This window comes from Prosopis cineraria, unplaced genomic scaffold, assembly GCF_029017545.1.
Source record: "Prosopis cineraria cultivar Desert tree isolate PC_DT_omini unplaced genomic scaffold, ASM2901754v1 PC3, whole genome shotgun sequence".
NCBI classification, from domain to species: Eukaryota; Viridiplantae; Streptophyta; class Magnoliopsida; order Fabales; family Fabaceae; genus Prosopis; species Prosopis cineraria.
In genome coordinates this window covers 827,338-851,514 of record NW_026555334.1, presented here as the reverse complement: position 1 = coordinate 851,514, position 24,177 = coordinate 827,338, and the positions used below count along the sequence as shown (strand labels likewise).

The 24,177-nt window shown below is 30.6% G+C and overlaps 3 protein-coding genes across 10 annotated transcripts; all 3 read left to right on the top strand.

The window, feature by feature from the left end:
• The first annotated feature begins 3,043 nt into the window (after positions 1-3,043).
• On the top strand, positions 3,044-5,948 carry LOC129304986 (miraculin-like). The gene is made up of 2 exons (XM_054944862.1): positions 3,044-3,423; positions 5,465-5,948. The coding sequence occupies exons 1-2, from the start codon at positions 3,117-3,119 to the stop codon at positions 5,806-5,808; spliced, it is 651 nt and encodes a 216-aa protein (XP_054800837.1). The 5' UTR covers positions 3,044-3,116; the 3' UTR covers positions 5,809-5,948.
• A 6,191-nt stretch (positions 5,949-12,139) lies between these two features.
• On the top strand, positions 12,140-13,008 carry LOC129304421 (kunitz trypsin inhibitor 5-like). The gene has a single exon (XM_054944065.1). It carries the CDS (start codon positions 12,187-12,189, stop codon positions 12,832-12,834), a length of 648 nt encoding a protein of 215 aa, XP_054800040.1. The 5' UTR covers positions 12,140-12,186; the 3' UTR covers positions 12,835-13,008.
• Positions 13,009-18,630: 5,622 nt separating this feature from the next.
• On the top strand, positions 18,631-23,282 carry LOC129305830 (pentatricopeptide repeat-containing protein At5g47360). Of its 8 annotated transcripts, none has more exons than XM_054945967.1 (5): positions 18,631-18,942; positions 19,053-19,216; positions 19,765-19,892; positions 20,966-21,019; positions 21,659-23,282. In XM_054945967.1, the coding sequence occupies exon 5, from the start codon at positions 21,712-21,714 to the stop codon at positions 23,137-23,139; it is 1,428 nt and encodes a 475-aa protein (XP_054801942.1). In that variant the 5' UTR covers positions 18,631-18,942; positions 19,053-19,216; positions 19,765-19,892; positions 20,966-21,019; positions 21,659-21,711; the 3' UTR covers positions 23,140-23,282. The 8 variants fall into 8 exon arrangements, with proteins under 8 accessions (XP_054801942.1, XP_054801940.1, XP_054801947.1 ...); XM_054945965.1 differs by having other exon boundaries at positions 19,053-19,266; XM_054945972.1 differs by having other exon boundaries at positions 19,053-19,892; positions 21,659-22,803; positions 22,888-23,282.
• Positions 23,283-24,177: the final 895 nt, after the last annotated feature.

Sequence of the window (24,177 nt, the reverse complement as noted above, 5' to 3'; positions counted from 1 at the left end):
TTATCCTCTTGTGCTTTCATTTCAACTCGCATATATTGTTTTCTCTTCGTAATTTGAAAAATAAATGTGGACATTGCAAATTTACTTAGCGTGAACAACCACCAATTCATACGATCATTTTAGTTTCGATGCATAAGATTAGACCATGACTTTGGTAGGGTGTAAGTTAAAATAAATTTCAATAATGTTAAATGAATTATTTGCTTTTAGAAATATAGTTTTGTGTTGGAACACACTGGGCACAAAAGTTAAATGTGCAGAGAAGCTAGCTAACTAATGCGCTCATGACAAAAACCCAATCAAAATTAATCTCGCATGACTGCACACATCTAGCTCGGTATTTATTATTGATCAAATCTTTTTGATCATATTGATGGAAAGATGTTTGTAGCAACTTTGTCATCAGAAGTTAGCAACGATATTAAGAGAAAGGTAAAAGTAGAGAATCATCAATTATATTTTGAATGGCTAGCTGTGGATGACAAGAGAGAACAGAAAGGAGGAAGAAGAAAAAGATGAAGACGATAATGTTGCCACATGCTAGTTCCACGCAGCATTCTTAACTTGCCACATAGGAGTGTGTTTGTTCTCAAATTTAAGTTTAATTTTAATGGTGGTACATTAGTTTGAGGTAATGTTGGGGCAACATTGCATTTTTTTTTTCCATTTTTTGAAAGAATGAGGGCAACATTATTCCAACAAAAAATTAAAAATATCAGGTGTATCTGGAAAAAAAAGTTTGAAGTAAATTTACCATTTAATTCTTAATTTATCTAATTTGAAATGAAAAAAGGAATTATAATATCAACACTTTAATTTTCTACCGTAATCTAAAATGGTATCGCTGCTTTAACATTTAAATATTGTGTCTTTAGTTCAATTGGGTTACTTGTGTCATTCATTATTGATTACTTGATTTAGATTAAGGTGTACACTTTAAATTGTCATCGTCATTGTTAAATTTGTCTCTCAAACTCCTATCTTAATATATGTACATTTATTAATTTTGTAGTGCATGTATTGCGAATCGACTTTTGTATGTTGTTAATTTATACACTTTCCTTTGTTCAAAATATAAAACCTTTTATCTATCCTTGAGAATATATAATTGAATCGTATTTGACGAAACCACAGCAGTTGGGTGATTGCTTCACGTCATTGATATTCCGATGAGAGTTGAAAAGTCTGATCGTAATTCGCAAACAATGCCACCACAAGATCTTATCCTTATCCGATTCTCTTTATTAAATTAAACACTAATTAAGTAATTGAAAAAGCTGTTCAATAAATAATTTCATTGAGGCGGTGTTCAATTCTGTTCAACCAGTGGTACACGCGTGGGCCGCCGAAGTCACAGGTTTAAACTCGAGTATTTTATTCAGTTCTTTGTCATTTTTTATTGTTAATAATAATTTATAATTCCTTGAACTCATCCATTCAGCGAATTTCATGGCATTCAACATGTTAATTTGGTGAATCAAGAGATGTTGACTTCATGGACTTTAGAGTTTCAGTTCAATCTAGATGTGTGTGCTCTGTAGTATAATAAGTATATTACTCACTCATTTTTTGTAAGGCATCTCATTTATGAGAAAGCCAAAAAAAAATTTATATATTTAAAATATTTATTTTTAATTAAATAAAATATTTGGATCTTCTATAGATTATTTATTCTATAGAATATAATGAGAAGAATAATATTAGAAAAATATAATTAATAAAACTTTTTTTTTATCAAAATGTTATTTATTTTGAGATGTCAAATTTTTTCAAAAGTGTCTTATAAATTGAGATCAGGGGAGTAATTATTTTTTTATTATTGTAACCGAATATATTATAATATCTATTTTTTTATAAAATCTCCACAAAGTAAATATATTTTTATAAAATCTTTCAATTATTAAAATATCACTTAATTTTAATCTGAAACAAATGGGCTCAATATTTAGTTTGATACTTCTATTGTCCTTACTCCTTAATGTAAAGCTCTTGACCGAATTATGTGAATTAAGATGAGAATGGGAAGTATTAAACTAAGATTGAAATATATCTATTGCATGTTATGAAAAAAGACATTTCTTGTAAAACGTTATTGCTGTAGTTGGCAACAGCTTGTCCGGCTTTTACATAAATTTCTCCCCCAAAATATTGACTCGTAGAAATATTGCTATTTTTTTAAGATCAGATTATTACTATGAGAGTTTGATCAGAAGTTGTGAGTTTTTTCTTTTCTTTTTTGATTACACGACATTTTTGTTCTTGAACTATTACTGGTGAGCAATGTCATCCTTGATGTATTAAAAATGATTGATGCAGTGTTTTAATACTTGAGTTTAAGATGCCCGGTATCTTTGAGAAAATAGTTTAAAGACAAATATTCTTTAACTTAATAAAAAAATTTAAAATATGAATGTTAGCTAGCAATTAGCATAGTGTTAGGAGAATTTGAATTCAACGTCTGTACGTACATTTAAGCCGTTAGAATTCAAATCAATACTTATGAGTTTATATTCTATTTGAGATTAATAAATTTGTAATTGTCATGTCAGGGCAGGGATTGCATTTACCCACATTTTTCATTGACTACCTTCACCAGCAATTTTCGGTGACTTTCTAGGCCACAATTTCCAAAAGCATTTCTAGCTAGCTAAACTCGAGTTCAGGTTAAAACTTCTGCCAAAACCAACTTTTCGGAAGGGTATAATGATAAAATGTATTTTTTTTATAATAAGGATCTGGTCAAGCACACAAGTTTTGCTCAGAGGTTTTGAAAATAGTGGCTCTTCTCTGAACAAAGATGAGAAAAAGAATATTATGCAGGTTTCTTGTACAAGTTAAACAGATGGATGTGGGGAAGTAGGATTCGGAATTAATAATGATATTAATAATTAATGATAATAATGATAATAATATATGTAGCTTAGTCTGGAAACTTCACACGGGTCAAATTTCAAAATCGCTGAGCTTATTTTCCAATCCATAGCTTGCATAATATACGGCATTATTGGCACTATAAATTCACGCTTTTGGCTTTCAGGAACTATCATTACAAACATAAGCTACACCCTATACAATCCGAGAGAGAGGGGGAGAGAGAGAGAGAGAGAGAGAGAGATATGAAGCCTACAATTTTAGCTTTTGCCTTTCTCATGGCTGTGAGCACTCAAACATTATTGTTAGCATCGGCCGGTCCTTCGCCGGAGCAGGTGGTTGACACTGACGGCAAGAAGGTTCGTGCTGGCGTGAATTACTACATCCGACCAGTGCCGGAAACCCCGTGTGATGGTCAGGGGCCTTGTGTGAACGGCGAAGGATTGGTTCTTATAGCAAGATCGGTAAACGTGACCTGCCCTCTTAACGTTGCTGTTGTGGTGGGATTCCGTGGCCTGCCATTAACATTCACGCCAGTTAACCCCAAGAAAGGTTAGTTGGGTTTGCTACAAATGTTTAAATTTGAATTATTTTATAAAACTTAAATTATCCTTTATCACGTCTGTCAAATTAATGAATTGTTATCCTACACTATTTGAAATTGATCTGCACTTGAACTAGATATTAGCTATGGGTTAATTGATTGAGTCTTGTAAATTAACTTTTTATGGTCAAATGATAAATTGACCCTTAAATTATAAATTTTAAAGTGTTTGGAATCTTAAACTTATTTATAATACAATATTCTCCTTTAACTTTTAAAAATAAATTTAGGGTCTCATAGGCTCTTGAATCTATGTAATTTAATACTGAAATTGCCCTTTAACCTAATTTTTTATTCCAAGAGTAGTAGAATTACTTATTTAACATGAGTTTTTTTTTAACCTTTTAATTATATCAAGAGGTTGTAAAACCTCGATCCTTTCTTATGCCTCACATCAATCCAACAGGAGCTAATTTCAGTGATTAAACACAAATTAAATTCTTAATGATGTATTTGAATTGATAACATATAGTAGCATAGAAAAAAAAAAAATAAGACAGTGAGATTTTAAATCTAAGCAATTTTAATTTTTTTTGTGAATAAGAAATTTTAATTTTAATCAATACATAATAATTTAAGAAAGTTGGTTAATTCTAATAATTATCTCTAAAATTAAATTATTTTAACTAAAATGTCCTTGTAAGTAATCATTATTTTTTAAATTTAATTATGTTATAATTTAATGAAGGGTAATTTAAAAAAGAGTAAATGAGCAAATTATTTCTTTAACTTTAGGTTCAATAACATCATAGATCCTAAACTTGTTTATCATATAAATTGTTTCTTCAACTTTTGAAAATGTTAATCTGACTATTGTTGTTAATAAAAATTAACTTTGACCGTTAGTTAATTAGAAAATACCAAAAAATGCCTCAACATTTACAAAAAAAAGGACCAAATTTTTTTGGTCATTTTTTATAATTTTTGGATCCTTGTCTATAATTTTTGGGTCATTTATTATAATTTTTGTCCTTTATCTATAATTTGTGAAATCTTTTTCTGTTATTTTATGGTTAATTAATAGTTAAAATTAATATTTGTTAATGGCAAGGGCTAAATTGCACAATTTTTAAAATTTGAGAATTAATTTGTCTAATATACAAGTTAAGGGTCAATGATTGGTGCAACTGGATATAAAATTCAGAGTGTAATTTGTTTATAAAATACTTGTTATTATTTTATTTACAAAACAAGTCATTTGACAGTTTTGCGTGTACTGAAAAAACGAAGGGAATATATCTAAACTCAATACCTACAAATTTATTCTAGACTATAGTGAGACATCCAAACTTATTCAGATCCGGTGCTATATATTCTTTTTAGTCCTATTTATGAATCATTTTTAATATTTTTATTAAAATTAAGAAAAATCTTAAATCTCATTAACTTTGTCTAAAAATTCATCAAGTTTTTAACTTTACCTTTATTAAGTATACTTACTTTAAAATAAAGATAATAATTATGAAGGTGTCTTATAAATAGGATAAAAATAAATACATACTTATTTGTTGTTAAAATGGTAATAAAGACTTGTTTTTCTCAAATTGTAACTTTGTTCTTGTTTGCAAATAATTTTCTTGAAAAATCCTTAAATGCGGTTATCTCAATAAAAATTAATGATGTTAGTTACAGATCAATATATTTCACATCATTATTAGTATTATCTCATCCTTTTTTCAGGCGTATTAAAAAATAGAGAGACTAATATTGTAACAGGATAAACTAGAAGGACCTGAGGTAATGAAAAGACTATAGGAACCTATACAAAACATGTTAAAACTATAAGAAATAATAGTTGTGTTTGTTTATATAATATATTGATGATTGACGTGTTTCCTGATACTTCTCTTTTTATTAAAGTTCATGGGTATTCATTTATCATTATTGATATAAAAATCTTCAGGAAGAAAAAAAAATTCTGGATATTTTTGTATCTTAATTTTTTTATATATTATATTGATGAGGAACTTGTTTAATTTCCTCTTCAAGGTGTCGTTCGCGTCTCGACGGATCAAAACATAAAGTTCAATCTGACAACGGCCTGTAAAGAAGGCACAGTGTGGAAGCTTGACGACTTGGACACTGCAACGGGACGAAGGTTCATAACCACGGGTGGCGTTGTGGGAAACCCTGGCCCGGAAACAATAGGGAATTGGTTCAAGATTGAGAAATACGAGGATGATTATTATAAGTTGATGTACTGTCCAAGTGTGTGCAAGTTTTGCAAAGTTCTCTGTAAGGATGTTGGAGTGTTTGTGGATCAGAATGGAAATCGTCGATTGGCTCTCTCTGATAAACCCATGAAAGTTCGGTTCCAGCTTGCTTCTGCCTGACCAATGTGACTCGAATTGAATCCTCTTTGAATCTTGTAGCACAATACACAAAGGGTGTGTGTGCGCCTTTTTTTTTTTTTTTCAGAAAAACAAATTGACCATAAAACTATATGTTTAAAAGTGTTGTGATCCTTAATTTATTTTTTTGTGCAATTATTTCCTTTTAACTGTTAAAAATAGTGCAATTTAATTAGAAAAATAAAATAAAATGACAACAAAAATAACAAAAAATTTAATAAAATTTTCTTGGTCTTTTTTTTATAATTTTTGGGGTCCTTTATTGTATTTTTATTTTTTAAAAAAATTTTTATGTCATTTTCTGATCAACTAATAATTAAAGTTAACAATAGAGGTTAGATTGCACTGTTTTTAAAAATTGAAGGAAAATATTGTATTAAAAATAAATTTAAAATTTCAAACACTCTTAAATCTATAATTTAAAAGCCAAGTTACTTATTTTCACTCTTATATTGAAAAACTGCTCCGTGTTTGGAAACAAAGTGAATTAAAAAAGGAGAAAAAAAAATAAATGTTATGGTATGTAAGAAATTCACGTTTACTTTGTAAAGTTTGGGAGGAAGTCTCTAAGAAAAGCCTTCAACCCAACAATATTGACAGTGACAAGAGATTGTTGATTGATATTAATCCAAAACACGCTGTAGCCCTATAATGCTAGGTTTTTCAAAGTTTGGGAGCCTTAAAAACAAGGAAAATAAACTATAAAACTACAAACAAAGCCAGCAGGGGAATGCTGCTGGGTTTAGATTCAACACAACTTTAAATAATTCATTGAAATTATTCTATGTTACGGACAATGCAACATCTATAACATTATTAAGGCCATCCTAATCCTAATTTTTAGACAATTACATCAAAGTTTTGTAGAATTTAAGAAGCCTAATTCTTAAGAGATAATGAAATTTTGAGTTTAATTCCTCAAGTTTGCAGCGAAGGGGATCTTCATGACAGTCGAGAAGAAGAAAGAGAAAGAGGGTTTGGCCAAGACGAAGCGATGCAGAAAATTAGGGTTGAAGAACACGGGCCTTGACACTCGGTCGAGTAAAACACACTTTAACCCGATCTACAAAGAGCAAAGCCCAACTAGAGCTCTTGACAACCACAGTGTTGGACTAAATGACAATATATCACTGGACAAAAATGGGCAACAAGCAAATTTTTTACATGATCTATGGACCTATTTAAAAAACCCAACGTAATATCAAAGCAACAAAATGAAACTACACACTAAATGGGCTTAGGCCCACGAGCTTAGTTCCCTTTTCCAACTCCCTGCGAGACCTAGACTGGCTAGACTAACTAAGTTAAAATTTAAAAAAAAAAACAACTTAATAACATATATGACAGTATAAGGAAAAAATAATAATAAAATATCTTTAAATTATTTAAATAATATTTTAATTTTTTAAAATGTCATAATTTTTTTAAAATTTATAAAAAATTTTCTATCATTAAGGAAATATAAATAACCAAATTGTCTTTAATTCAATTATCAATTGACATTCATAAGTTTTTTTATAAGATTCACAATTTTTTTTCTTAAAATCACAAGAATTCAATAACAATTCATAAGTTTATATTTGAAATTCTAATATTTCTCAAGTTATGTTGCAAATAGCACATTTAAACACAAACTTGTAATTGCTGTTGAATTTTTATGATTTTAAGAAGAAAAGTTGTGAATCTTCAAATACAACTTGTAAATGGTAATTGATATTTATAACAATTAAGAAATACTAAGATTTTAAATATCAACTTGTAAATTACTGTTGAATTCTTGTAATTTTTTTTAAAGAATTTATAAATCTTATAACAAAATTTATGAATGGTGATTGATATTTGAGTTAAAGGCAATTTAGTTATTTAGATTAATTCCTTAATGACATAAAATTTTTTAAGAACTTAAAAAAAATTATGAGATTTTAAGAAATTAAAATATTATTTACATAATTTAAAAGAACTTTATTCCGTAATATAAGATATATAAGTACATTTAAAATTTTACATGTGTTGGTGTGAATGCAAAGGTAAATTGTATAGTACAACGCGAGTGTTAGTGTACGTCCTTATTCATAAAATAAAATAAAATCAATCATGTATTATTCTCACGATCTTGCATTATGCATGTCCAAGATCTCTAGGTTATATTTTTTTTTCCCCCGAACCTGACATCCTGAAGCGTCTAGGTATGTTGAGTTTTCTTATTCAAACACTAAAGGCCAAATAAGGATGAAATGTTACAAATACATCTGCCCACACTAGAGTGTCGTCCTGTAAAAATATCTTCAAGTCTTCAAGAGGATAATCTAAATAATGCACTCCAATGTCTAGATTAGATTTTTTATAAGAAGAGTCAAACATATTATTTGTAATGAATCTTTCTCATATATCCGGCATCTCAACTTCAATAATCAATATTTAACATAATATTAAATAATAAATAAATTTAAACTATCAAAATCTAATTTAGACAGTTCAAAATTATAGTTAAAAATTAGAAAAAAAATTCATAAAATATTTTAATCACAATTCTAAGCTATTTATATGAAAATTAACAGTTTAAATTTATTTATTTATTATTTAATATTATACTAATAATTTTATAATTTATTAAAAGTCAACTATTGAAGTTAAAATCCAAAAATGAAAAGATACTAGAAGGGTAGGATGAGAAAAGCCAACTTTATAACCTTAAACTTGAAGTTCATTTTCTTTTGTGATGGTCTTTTAAATTGTTCCCTATGATCATATCTTTTAAATTGTTCTCCAAGCTTACGTAGATATGGACAATTCCTTTTTTTTTTTTTTTGCCCAAATTAGATATGGACAATTCAGATTAAAGGTACACATCTGTAAAATATGCGTTTGTAACAATATAACTATTAAGATCCATTCACAGCTAAAAGGTATTTTTAACATAATAAAATACAGGTAATTTTAAAATAATAAATAGTAACAGGAAAAACATAAATACAAAACATCATCAATCATCAACGATTAAAAAATGAGAGAATTACAGTTAAGTTTCACATAAAAAAATTAATTACCACAATTTAATTCAGTTATTAATTATTAATGAACTTTACAGTAATTAATTTTCTTATGTGAGACTTTAATATAATTATCCCTTAAAAATTCTACCGAAATACACATCCAAATCCACCAGTCAGTAAAGAACAACGGAGAAAAATCATAAAAAGCAACTCCAGTAGTTTAATATTTCCATGTCCGGTGATGAAGGACGAAATCACGTTTATTAAAATTTTAGTTATTAATTTTAAAATTATAACAAATATGTAACTTTTTGATTGTACCCTTTTTTAATATTTAATAATCATAGCAAATTATTATTTAAGAATTCAAATGATGATAAATAAATAGGAGTAAAATTAAGAAAAAAATTAATTACTGCAGTTTTTTCTTATAAAAATATTTTCAAATTTCACCTTATATTAAAGGGAAAAAATAGAAAACCTAAGAAATAATCGAGCACACTCATAATTATAAGAAAATGTCTCATTGAAAAAAATGGCTAAAATAATATTCTTTTCTGAAATTATTTAATACTGCATTCAATATTATTGGTTCACATCGAGCATTGTTAAGCCCCTCTTAACCATATTTTTTTTATTTACAAGATTTAAACTTTTAACCTTGCTTAAAGAGAATCAAATCCCTGCACTTGATCCAATCACCATTGGTATGCAATATTAAAATTATAAATCTACTTGCAGTTTTATGAACCTTTATTTGGAACTCTAGAACTGATCTAGATTGAGATTTAAGGAAAATTAATTATTTAGTCCTTATAATTTTGATCCAATTGTAATTCAATTCTTGAATTTTGACTAGTCGTAACTCAATCTTTACAGTTCTAACTCGGTTGTAATTTAGTCCTTGAATTTTATCTCTTGTAATTTAGTATTTATAGTTTCAATCACTTAAATAATAGTCCCTATATTTTAAAAAATAAAATTATAAAGATTAAAAATATTTCAAACTTTTAATATTTATGATATTTATAAAGATTAAAAGATTTTAATAATTTAAAATATTACTAATAAATTTTAGCATAATTTTAATCTTTATAATTTTATTACTAATATTATGAATATTATAAATATTAAAATTTAAAAATAATATAATTTTAATCTCTTAATCTTTAAATATTATAGCTATTAAAAGTTCAAAATATTTTTAATTTTTCTAATTTTTTTAAATATAAGGATTAATATTTAAGTGATAAGAGATAAAATTTAGGAATTAAGTTACAACCGATTTAAAAATATAAAAACTGAGTTATGACAGGTTAAATTTAGTGATTGAATTGTAATTTCATTAAAGTTATAGGATTAAATGGTTAATTTTTTTTTAAAAAAATATGTAGTTGCAGTTTTATAAACCCTTAACACGTGCACAATATCGTGTTTCACATTTTTATTTGCTTTCATCCGCCGAACGTGTCAACCACCGCCTATGGTTTAGAGATAAAATATTAAATAAATAATTATTAGCAGCCCTATGAATTCACATGCTAAATAATTAACATAACAATATCTCTTCCATGAAAATTAACGTGCTTTCTCGTTTTCATGAAAGCAAAAGATTCTCCTTTTATCTAATAATAATAGAAAAGGATTCCCCTTTTTTATTATTATTATTATTATTATTATTATTATTATTTTCAAAATTAGGAATTATAACCCATTCAATTATTTCCGCTAATGCTAGAGTCACTTCCAACATTTTTGTCAAAAACAAGAAAAATATTAAATTTTTTAATTATGTCTATAAATTTAATAATTTTTTAATTTTGTTGTTGTTAAAGATATATATATATATATATTAAAAATAAATATTCTAACATTTAATGATATTCTCAACATATAACAGTAGCAAAATAATAACGATAGATATAATAATTATTGAAGTATTTTATAAATAAAATAAAAATAAATATTCTCGTGAGTAAGATTTGAGGAGTAGGTAAAGTATTTTATAAATAAAATAAAAATAAATATTCTCGTGAGTAAGATTTGAGGAGTAGGTAACAAGTTAATTAATGATTACATGGAACTCACTTTTAATTTGAAACCAAATGGGTCCAAATTCATTTGTTTACATCCGTCCAAACGTGATTCGACGGTTCCGTCGTCTCGCCACTTATTATTAATAATGAAAAGGGGATAAAATAAAAGATTGATGCGTAATTGTATGTAACTCCTTCCTTTCAAAAAAAAGGAAGACATTTTTTTTAAGGTGAAATGTTTAAAATATAATTTTTTTAATCTTTTAAAGTATAATTAATAAAGTTTTTTAAAAATATCTTTAATTAAGAGGTATAATTAAGAATGTTTTTTAATTGATAAACTTTATTAAATAATAAATATATAATTTTAAAGACAATTAATTAACTCATTAAGGATATAAATTGATTAAAAATGCTTTATAATATTGAACGAAATGTGTATAAGATTATCCATATCCATATTACAATTATTTAATGAAAAAATTTGGGTAAAATAGATTCTAACGTTAATTACAGTTTTTTTTTCCCTATAGCTCAGTGGATATAACGGAATTATGACATGATATTTGTGTCATTTTTATAAGGTAAAGAGAGTTTATTTTTGATCCTATTTATAAGACAATTTAATTATTATAATATTCATCTTTAACCTTTTGTCTCAATAAAATGTTGAAAATGTTAATTATTATTAAATGCTATAGTATTTTATCTTTACAGTATGTAAATTTGATAGAAGTAGAGTTATTATTTTGTATTGAATAAATTCAATACTATTAAATACCTTAAATCAGCCTATAATATCAAATATTACCTAATTTCAATAGGTTGCATGTTCTTCTATGTCAATGGTTTTTTTTTTTAATGGAAAGTATAAATATAACAACTCCTATATATATACAAATAATTAACGTTGTGACTCTTTTATTAAAATTTATAACATTATCTTAATATAAATCAGACAAACAGAACGTGTTAGACGCCGGGAGAGGGGTCTCTCCATTTTTTTCCCTTCACTTCCCTCCACTTCTCCCATTCCCACCATTCAAATTATTTTATTAAATAATTTTTTTAAATGATAAAATTAATGAGTGGTGGAGATGGGGGAAGTGGAGGGAAATGGAGGGAAAGAAAGTAGAGAGACTCTCTTCCCGTTAGATGCCCACGTGATCCTTGAAGCTATTACTGTACAATTAACTTAAGCAGAAGATTAAGTTAACGAGGGTGACTTTAATTTGTTGAAGCTTAACCCATGCAAATTCTCTGTAAATTTGAGCTCCATGCTAGCCACTTCAACACAGCACCAGAATACTTTCATTCACATCAAGAGCAACATGAAGCTTGCCTTGTCAACAGTAACTCTCTTCCTCTTCCTCTTCACCTTCTCCACAAAAGCATCAGGGTTAAGGGCAGACACACCAGAAGCGGTGGTTGATATCTCCGGCGAAGAGCTAAAAGCCGGTGCAAGCTATTATGTCTTTCCGGCCACCGGAGGGAGAGGTGGGCTTTCTTTCAACACCTTCGGAAACGACACCTGCCCCCATGTCGTTGTGCAAGAATGGTCTGAACTCTCCAAAGGCAAGCCAGTGCAGTTCTTGCCTTTAAACCCTGAGAATGATGCCGTTTTCACCTCTACAAATCTCAACATCAAGTTCAGTGAAATGATTTCAATCTGTGTCGAGTCCGGGGTTTGGAAAATAACCAAAAGGATAAGTGAAGCAAGGCATGTGGGCACTAATGGCACTGCAGGGGCGAATCAAGATTTTGTCAACTGGTTTATGATTGAGAAAGCAGAAACTGAGGGTGCTTATAAACTCAAGTTTTGCCCTAACGCACCATATATTGTATGTCAGGATCTTGGAATATTTTATTGGGGTGATGATGGGAAAAGGTATGTAGGTCTCGCAAATCCTGGTGAGTTTGAGCCACTCACAGTTGTGTTCCAGAAGGCTAATGATGTCAATGCTGTAATGAGCATCTAGATGAGAAGTTTCGTCCGACTTCTTATAAGCCAATAATTAAGTCTCTCTTATCAAGTTGGTGAGTATCACCAGCGTAATAATGATGATAAGAGCTATCATGTACTAGGGTTATGTTGATTATGGAATAAATGGTTAAGTATTTCGTCATAATCCATTTATGCAACGATGCTTTTCATTAAATTCCAACCGATTCCCATTTCACTTAAAGTGTGTTTGTTTGTTTGCTTGTTTGCTTGCTTTTTTCAAAATAACTTTAAGTTTGTCAAAATCCCTAATTTATTGCTTCTCAAATGTTGTCTCAAAATCTCCTCACATTTATAACATCTGAAAAGTACTATCAAAATGGGAGATAGGCTAATTAACTAGTCTAACCCACTTAAATAAAATTAAACAATATTTACAATTCCAATGTGTCATCAAAATAAAAACATTTCGACTCATCACCATTCACCAGGACAATATTTTTATCAAACGCTATCTTTTCACAAGTCTCATTCCAAAATGTGTTGATAATCATCATCGGTTAATGTCATATTTCAAACATATCAACCTTCTTGATACGTTTTACAAAATTATATATACTAAAAGTAATCTTTGTTGAGACTTATTGATCTTCGCTTATTGCCTTGCCTGAAATTATAGAGTGCATTCTTTAAACCTAGGTTAATGCAGAACAATATTTTTATAGATAAATAGGTATATATTTTGGGTTATATTTGAATTTATTCATTAATTTTATATATCTATTTAACTGATTTTTATATATTTTCTCACTCCACTTAATCATTATTTATATAAAAGTATAATTAGCTTTGGTTTTTTTTTTTTGCAATTTATATTTCAGGTGCCTTTCTCGCAATTATATGCTTCAAAAATCAGCTTTGGTTGTTGGTTAGTGGGTAGGTTCAAACTGAATTATATATATATATATATATATTAAAAGAGTTGGTTGCCTCCAATTTTTTTTTATTTTTCATAGATATCCTTTTATTGAAGGCAATCCTATTTGAAGGATGGTCTAATTTCATCTCAAAACCGAAAGCTATGAAGCAGAGATGAAAGAGAACATGGGTGATTCATTTGTTGGAAAAGGGACTATAGCAAGAAGAGAGATCCTAAAGCCCTAGTTTTTTTTTTTGGCTAAATTATACATAACGTTCTTGAACTTTGTGTTTGTTGCACATGACCTTCCTGATGTTTGTTAGTTTAAAATTAAGACCCTCATGTTTCATGTTTTAGCTATCAACTCCCTCACCGTTAAAAGTGCAATTAAATTTAACATTTTTGTTTTCTAGCTAATTTTTTTAATAAATCATATGCCATGTTACTCCAATAAAAAAAAATACTTTATTGCTTACCATGCTGCAAGTAAGCAGAAGAATAGAGGATGCTGTTGAAGTCAAAATAGCTGTGGTGATGAGTTCCTGTCGTTAAAATTGAAAAAAAACCTAGGCGTCGTGTGATTACTTTCTGGACATAATAGCCTAAAAATTTGCTCAGGCAATTTGATTAATAACCAGATAGGGATATATCAAAAAAAAACTTAAGTTATGTTTGGATGGGTAGATTTAAGTTGAAAATTTGAATTTAAAATCTCATATTTAAAATTTACCGATTCTAAATTCTTTTTTTGGATGATATAAAAAATTTTAAATTATAATATTAAAATTTTTTGTTTGGATCTAAAGTAAAATTTTAAATTTTAAATTTTATATTTGAATTTAAAAGAAACTTAAACGACTAGTCAAAGTTGACGGTTTGAATGGCTAACTTTTATCAAGATCAAATAGTCAAAGCCGATTGGGATTGTAACACCAGTGACAATCAAGAGGGAACAGCCAACTACCGCTAGAATTAGATAGTCAAAGTCAACTGGGACTGCAATATTGGTGACAATCAAGACAGGACGGCCAACTACTATTGTGACAAGACCAACTTGACGAAAGGGACCAAAAAATCGATTTCCATTGGGACCGAACCGACGGTGATGATCGGGATTGAACGGCTAAGTTCCATCTAGATCAGATCTAGTGAAAGTTGACTGTCCTGTCCCAGTCATAGCCATCGGTCCGGTCCTCGTAGAAGTCAACCGATTCAGTTCTGATGGAAGTCGACCGTCCAGTCCTGGTCATCACCATATGTCCAGTCCCTATGAAAATCGGTCATCTGGTCTCCATCATTGCCATCAATCTTGTCTTGGTGGAAGTTAGTCGTTCGACCTCGGTTGTTGCGATCAGTTCAGTCCAGGTGCAAGTTGGCTTTCTAGTCTCAATCGTCGCCAGCAGTTCAATTATGATAAAAGCAGATTGTCTGGTCCCTATCGCTGTTGATCTGGTCCTATGGAAGTCGGCCTTCCGGTCTTGTTCAACAATGGCGACTTGTTTCTGTCAACTTCAGTGGTCTGATCCAATTATCATTTATGGGCTGATCAATCAAGCTTTGGTAGATTTAAGTCAAATTATAAAAGAGATTGAGGTAGGATTTAAAATAATATGGGTTTAAGAAGGATTTCAAATTACAAAGAGATTGAGGTTCCAAATTCATACATTTTTAATTATCCAAACAATGGATTTGGCTCAAATCTAAATCCATATGTATCCAAAAATATTATTAGCTTTTACCACTCAATAGTTTGGCCATTACTTGGTCAACGAGTCTGGGATGAACAAATATTTTGATAAAAAGTAACTAAATAATTAAAATCTTCAAAATTCCATATCACAAGCTAAGTGTTTTTTATTGTAGGTATATGGCATGGGATTTGAAAAAAAATAGTGATATGGCAAAAAACCGTTAAATTTAATGGCAACTTTAATAGTAAGGTAGTTGATGGTCAAAACATAAAAAATAAAACTTGGGGGGTAAACTTTAAGAAGAGAGAGGGCAAACAACTACATAACAGTAATTTGCATATATCTACTTGGCGGAGAAAAAAAGTTATATAATTCGAAACATCTTTTCACAAAATTAATTGTTTTATTTTGAATTCAATTCAGCTTTTCTATATTTTTGCCAAGTTTCTTCTCTTTCATCTCCTCCAACATTTAACTCTCGATCATATCTTATCAATGCCCTTCTCAATAAATTATTGTTGCTGTTATGTTTAAATTGATTTAAAAACTGTAAATTCTCAACCCAAAAAATGGGTTTGGCTTCAGTTTTTGGTGTGATAAACTATTAAAACCTAGATCCCCGTATAGACAGAAGCAGAAGTGTCTTCGTTCTCTCTAATTCGGTGTTGTCTACTCTCGTTTCTTCATCCTCGTCTTTCAATGCTATTGTTAGAGGATCAGGGGCTTTGTTGGGATCAAGTGTGTATTCTTTTCAACCATCTTCCTCTATGACCTTTATTCAGTTTCTTCATTTCTATGTCTCCTCTTTGTATCATACTTTGATCTTGAGAGAGATTTTTCCTTCTCTACCAATAAGTGAGGTCAATCAATCCATGTTGTGCATTTTTGGGTTAATTGCATTGAAGTTAATCCGTCATTGTGAAGCTTCTCATTTTGCAATAATTGAACGCGAAGTTATGCTGTTGAAGTTTCAGATAATTGATTAGTTGATTGTTGGAAGCTTTCATTTTTCGTTAATGGAACGAGCTTTGTATATGCTATGTTGGTTTTTTTTTTATTAGTTTTGTTATGGTTTGCAGCTTGAATTTGTATATGTTGTGCTGAGTTCTATACAATTAGCTTTGATTTGGTTTTAACAATTGGTTCTATTATGTTGCCTGTTGTATTGGTTGAGTTCGATTAGTGAGTGCTTTACATTATTGGCACGTGGTGAATTTTTTGTTTTTTGGTATATGCATGACTTAGTGTCTTGTGGTTACTTGATTTGGTTAATTGATGCTAGATTAGGCTGATGAGGGTCTAATTGTTTTACCTGTATTCCCGTAAAGTTTCAATCAATGTTGGGGGGAATTTGAATATTTTGATATTCGCCTATTGGGATAGTACCCATGAATTTGTGATTCTTACCGCATGATGCATAAGTCCCAAGTTTTATCTAAGGCCAGCCCTTCCAAATATTTTATATTTTTTCCTTCTTTATTTTAAAAATTTTTCTTGCATGCCTTTGATGGGAGTAATACAACAAGTGAACTGCATATTAAGAAATTAACACAACTAGCTTGTGACGTACGACAAATATGATACCTTCACCAAGCTCATTTGGTAACCATTCTCAAGAATGATGATGATTATCTTTTGTTTGTTGACAATTCATTTGATAACTCCACTTGAATTTGTTTTCAAAATAGATCTTTGAAATTCGATGTTTGTTTCCTTTATTTCAATTGCAATGTTGTCCCTAGACCCTCAGTGTTTCCAAGTGTCACACTTGGTAGATCCTAAAAGCACTGTTAGCTCACCAAGTTTGGCATCTTTTGGAGTGGCATAAAAAATGATACTCCTTTTAGTCTTGAATGCATGTCACTTGGGAGGTATCTTTCATGGCCCAAATTATAAGTTACAAATAAGAATGCCAGAAGCATTAACTAATTTTTTCCATTTCTACTCTTTGTTAACCATGCTAATCAGTTTGGGAGTCAGAATAAAATGAGAGAGAAATTAAAGAAGGTGCTAATTTAGGGTCATTTAATTGTGGGCATTTTTGAGAAAAATTAAATTTGTCACAAATTCAAAAAGTCTGACTGCTTCTTACCATTCTTTTTTGCATTTATAGGGTAGGTATTGGTGATTTGTATTCAAGACTGGAGGGAGCACCTTGTTTGTATGATGGTTAAAGTAGAAATTTTCAGTTAAAGTTAGTTGTGGAAATAACATTAGGCTGCTAATTTCTTTCATTGCAAACTCAAAAAGAGCAATGCCGCCACATGAATTGAAGTGACACTTATACGCCACCATGTAAAGAGCACCGTCATTGGGGAAGATAAGCAAGATAGCCTGGAAATTTAAAAGGGCAATGCTACTATAGGGCATATGCAAAAATGAAACTCATTCTTTTAGCTAAAGATCCATATCTCAAGCTGATTCAAATGTGCTAGTTGCTTGACAAAGGAGCACAGGACGATGACTAGATTTGACTTATGTTTTGTTGTAATAACGTGTAAACAATACTTGTGATTTGTTGTTTTGTTGTTGTGAATTGTGATTTGACTGAACAAGTAAAGCAATTTAATGCTTTCTCTATTCTTGACATAGTTTTGTGATATATCTAGTTATTTATAATGATGTCTACTTTGTTTCTGATGTATACATTGGAATTGAATTATTACAATTTTACAAGAAAATGCATTGTCTGGAGTTTTGGTGAAACTATAGTTAGTTTCTTCCTTTTGCGGTTTCTTTCTTCTTCCTCCTTCCTTCTTTCTTTCCTTTCACTAATACCAAAAAAAAAAAAAAAAAGTTACCGGAATATCTATATCAGAGCATTTATATATATAAAACTCTAAAAGCATAAAAGCTTTTTTATAATGTTTAGTCTATGAGAGCCTTTTGAAATGAAAACGTTTTCATAGACACTTAAAAAATTACAAAAAAAAATAACAAAGTGTTTCTGTTTCAGAATACCCTCATATGCTAAGTACCCTATGCGAAAAGTTCTCATGGGGTGTTTTATTTTATTATTGTTAAAAATTAAAACTTATAGGAGCTGTTTTCATCAGAAAAACTTTCGTAGTGTTTTTTTTTAATATTATTTAAAAAATAAAAAAATTAAAATTAAAATCTATGAGAGCTTTTCTCATCAGAAAAGTCAAAACCTACAGTAAGATATTTATTTATTTATTTATTTTATCAAGTCTTTAATTCTTTCTTTTCTTTTTCACCCCCTCATTCGAAACCGACCTCACAGGTCGAAGCCACCGAACTCCTTTCCTTCTGCCGTCCACTGAGTTTCGGTCGTGCGTATCTCTGGTGTTTCGAACCTCTGCCGCCGTTGTCGAGTCCACCAGCCGCCGCCGTTCCTCCGGAAGTCGAGACTTAGTCTTCATCAAGCCGTCAAAGTTCTTCTTCATCCTCCCTCTGCTGTCGCTCCTTCTTCCACCGTCAAAGATCTTCCTCGCGCCGTCCGAAGTTCAGATCTGTGTGCACACCCGCACCCATTCGACCAGTCTGCCTCTCTATTAGTGGTTTTGATCTTTGGGTATGGTACTTTGCCATTGATCTTGGGCAAATAATTCTAGATGAGGGATTGTTTTCTCCTATAATCAAAGCCCAACTGGTCCGATATTTTTTCTTTTTTTTGTTTTATAGGAGGAGTAAGAGCAGTTATTTTCAGGGTCGAAAGTGGACAGCCGAATTTCGGAAGCATCTCGAAGAGTTGTGCAAGAAGAAGAATGACTGATTTTGCAGAAAGCACCACTGCAGAACAAATTGATGGATATTAGTTAGTCTTCTCTCCAATATCAGTTGGGAAGGTATTTCTCTGAGTTTCTTAAGTGGGGCTCTTGGGAAGTACAATATGCAGGTAAAGATAAACGAAAAGTTGTCTGAGATGATTTTCACATGTAAATCTTAGAGATGCTAATATTTCATGGAAAAGAGTAGGATAATGGAAAAGAATAAAAGGCTGGGTTACATGTTACCTGTTTGAACTGATGATATATGTTTTTGCAATTTTAGCTGAGAATGCATTCTCTGACGAAGCATTACCCTTATTCAAATGCATTTTTAAATGCATTAATTTTAATCGATTAATTTTCATGAAGTATTTAGCCAGAGGGGCACTTTGGAATGCTTCAGTATTTGCACCTAAAGGAAAAGTTTATTGTGAAGAAGTGAAAAGAGAATATATTAGTCATTAGGAAGGTATTATTTTTCATGTAATCTGTTGTACACTTGGACATCAATTAAACGCTAAATTTACTGCTCCTGCTTATTCATATTATATAGGGAATGGCTTCAAGGGCATTAGATTGTGTCTGTTTTGTTACTATATACTACTTCCTTCTGCTTTTAATTTCAGTGCATCTTATGGGACAATGATGTAAAAAGCACCAAGCATACATTAAAGGAAATAATAATTCATTATTCTTGCCTAGAACTCCCAGAGGGGAAGGCTGTGATCAAATCAGAGTCCCTGGCAGATCTAGCGTAAGTCAATTTTCTAGTCACCCCATTCTTGTTAGTATATATGTTAGACGCTGCCAAATTTGCTGGTAAATTTTTCACATTCAATAGAACCTGTTTGCCTGCTGTTGGCCAGGCTGAGTTCAGAATCTCTTGTAGGAGAAGTAACTTAATTTGAACAAATGGTCTAGTTCAGTCTATTTGGATGAATTAAATTTCTTCTCAGCTAAAGTTTTATTCTCAAGAGATGTAGTTTGTTCATATCAACTGAAAAGTTAGAATTTGCTCAAAATACCTGTCATTTTTTTGTCCAATGTGAGGAGAATCCTTATATTGCATTATAGACTCGTGTAAATAATCTTTATCTGTCTTGAAAACAAATAAGGCCTTATACACGGAATAGTTAAGTTGATACAAATTGAATAAGCATTAGCGATTGGTAGTATACTTGTGAAGATCGTGAATCTGCTCAAATCAGAAGCAGGTGACGTTGAATCAAATCGCTAAGTACTTCTTGATTCTTTGTTTCTCCTTATGTGTCCATTTAGTGTAAACCTTGCTTATAGACGTGATTATAGATAAAAATTTACTAATTGCAATCCTTGATCCATTGGTAATCCCAAACATATTATTAAGACTGAGTTTTCTCTTCCATTGGTAGTCCCATTACTGGGACAATGTGTTTCACTTATGAGATTATTGCCGAGTACAATTACCGAAATGAACTTGTAAGCTGGCAGGTCTTGTATTCTAAAGATTTTCCCTTCACATTCCACACAAGGCTGTTTTCTTTGTATTAGTACTTGATATTAGGATCCATCTATTTTTAGAGCAAAGCTAATTATTTATCCTTTGTACAGATGCTAATATCAGATCTAGAACTTCAAATTGCATTTGCATTTTAATTTGGAAAACAAAATAAAGGGCACCTTAGTTGTCAAATAGCATGGAAATTAACAAAATTCAACTTATATGATAAGTGAGCTTTCCTGTCTTCTGTTCTATTGGGGTTCAAAGCCATAGCATGAGTTTTAGCAGAATATCATGTCACTGTTTTGTTTTGAGATTGACTGTTGAGTTTCTGCTCTCATTTTTAGGGAATCAAAGTCCATCTCTCTCTAAAGGTAATACTTCTGATGATGTGGATGAAGGTTAGAATTTGATAACTTTGTTCTTTTTCCTCTTTCTCCTAATTCATTGTTAAAATAGTTCCACAATTTTTCTTCTAATGCTTGGTGGAGCCAATAACTGTCTGACTGTCTATTATTATTGTTGTGCCTTATGCCTGTATGGACGTTGGGTTATAATGTATGTTTCTTTCTCTATATATACAATGCTTATGATTGAGGAAACCTATGCTGAGAAAACAATGACACCTGCTACTTTAGTGAGATTATGATGGACTCTTTATTTTTTATAACTGAAAAAAGACATGGAGGAGAGAGAGAAACAAAGGCAGAGTAGAAAATGGACGCTGGAACTTTAGTAATAGCATATCTCTAATTTATAAAAAACTTTGTCTTCGTTCTTTTTCGGACTAACCACAGAAACTCAGACACCAAAAATAGACAATCCATATCTATTTATATTTGGAGCTTTGTATTCTGGTTTTTATCTCTATTTGGAGTTTGGTTTTCTTTTTTTGTCAAGTTAGTTTATCTATTATAATCATTTTCATTCAGATGCGTATATCATTTGATGTAGTCTATGTTATTACGTGATTAATTTTGTTTCTGATTCTTCAATATCCCTGGTATTCATCCCCGTGTTGTCTCTGCTTCCTATTCCAGGTTTATGCTCTTTTATCTCCAACATTTAACCCTCGACAATAACTTATTAAGATATGCCCTTCTCATCAAATTTTCAATTGCTATTATGTTTAAGCCGACTCAAAAACTGTAAATTCTTAACCCAAAGGGGTGTGGCTTCTGTAGCTGATACGCTTTATAGTCATTTGCATAAAAGCAGCGGCAGTATAGAGAAGTCATTATCTATGGAAAATGCTAAACTAGATGCTCATTGTGTTACCCAAGTCTTAGATAAATGCTTTCCTACACAGCCTCATTTGGGTATTAGATTCTTCATTTGGGCTGGATTGCAGTCTAGCTACAAGCATAGTGCTTACATGTACAAGAAGGCGTCAGTTGCCGTTAATGAAAATCCACAGGTCATATTGGATTTGATACGTTCCTATGAATCCGAGGGATATTTAGTTACTGCTAAGACATTTAAGGAACTTCTGAGACTTTGTAAAGAAGTTCAACATGCTGATATGGCTAATGTATCATTATGGCTGTTAAGGAAAATGGAAGAGTTGAATTTGCATGCTGACACTCCCATGTTCAATATCGTTATAAGTTTCTGTTGCAAGACGGGTGACATGAAGATGGCAGAAAACTTGATTAGAGAGATGAGTTGCAAGGATCTCTATCCTGATATGATTACATATATGACAATGATTGAAGGGTTCTGTAATGCAGGTCAGTTGGAGAATGCATATTCTATGCTCAAGGATATGAAGTCACATGGATGTTCAACCAATTCTGTGGTTTACACAGCCCTTCTAAACGGGTTTTGTAGGTTTGGATCCATGGAAAGGGCAATGGAACTGTGGAAGGAAATGAAGAAAGAAGGCGGGGATTGTAATCCAAATGTTGTTACTTATACATGTCTGATTCAGAGTTTCTGTAAGAAGGGCAAGTGGAAAGAAGCATTGCAGATTTTAGATAGAATGAGAGATTTGGGGTGTTCTGCGAACTATGTGACAGTTAGTACACTAATTGACAGCCTTTGCAATGAGGGTAATGTTGAAGAGGCATACAGGTTATGTGACAAAGTTAGAGAGCATGGAATATCACATGAAGATTGCTACAATTCACTTGTGATAGCTTTGATGAGAACAGAAAATTTTGAAGAAGCAGAGAGACTCTTCAGGGTAATGCTTGCTAGTTCACTCAAACCTGATAGCTTAGCTTGTAGCCTTCTGTTAAAGGAGCTCTGTTTGATGGGTCGTGTGCAGGATAGCTTCTTCTTGCTTGAAGAGATCGATAATTCAGGATGTATCATAACCATCGACTCTGATATTTATTGTATTCTTTTATTGGGTCTCTGCGAGCAAAGCCACTTGATAGAGGCCAAAAAGCTTGCAGAAATCATGCTTCAGAAATCTGTTGTGCTAAGAGCCCCCTACAATGAAGGAGTAATTGAAATTCTGAGAAATTCTGGTGAAGCGGACCTTGTTGAGAGACTAACTGAAACACAAAAGGGGTAATTCCTTGTTTGAGATTTTTCTTTTCTCCTGTTTTTATGATGCCCCCTAGATGGGCTTTAAGTTATTATATTTTACTCTCTTAGGACATCTTTTAAAAGGATCATTTGGTTCTTAATAATATAAAGCATTTGTTATGTACTAAATATATATTTGTTTCAATATTCTCTCTCTTTAAATTTATTACCTATGAGAGATAATATAATATAAATTTAAAAAATTTTCATGAATAAAACTTGAAGTTTATTATATTTCAAGTCAAAGTTAATCGTAATCATTTTTTTAATATTCTGATTAGGTATAATAAGGGATTGAATTATATATTTTACATAAAAAAAAAAAGACTAGTTGGTCTCGGTAATTTTTTAGCAATATTCTCATGCGGATTATCTGTTGTATTTACAAATTTAGATCATGCTCAAGTTTGTTAGGAGCGATCTACATTTTATGTTTTTATTAAAATAATATCAGAGTATTGTTAATCTATACATTCATAGGCTAAGGTTTAGATCTACGAATATGTTCAAGGGTTATAAATATTTCAAGTCAGGCTCATTTTCAAAGTTATAGAGGTCATCAGAACACAATATCATATGCAAATTCAATTTAGGCAAAAGTTCTGAAATAAATTCTCGGAAATATAATCTTATTTTTTGTTAAGTATATTTCAAAACTATAATCTAACTAAACGAATTAATATGCAATTTTGAAATTCTTGAGAAATTTAACAGCGATACTGCTTCATTTCATCAGCACACAAAAATTACAAGAAAATTCAAGCACTCTTTTAACAAATTCCATATAATGTTATACAAATATATTTGTGTGTGTGTGTATTTCATCATGCAAGATTACAACTCGCAAAAATTACATGAAAGATTACAAGAAATTTGATAAGAAATTTGAAAATTTTATTAAAAATGACATAGAACTATTTGTACGTCATACTCATCTACTTTCTCTGGTTTTAAATATAAAACATTAGTATCTACATACCACATATGGTAAAAATTAAAATTAGTTTTACTCATTAAATTAGAA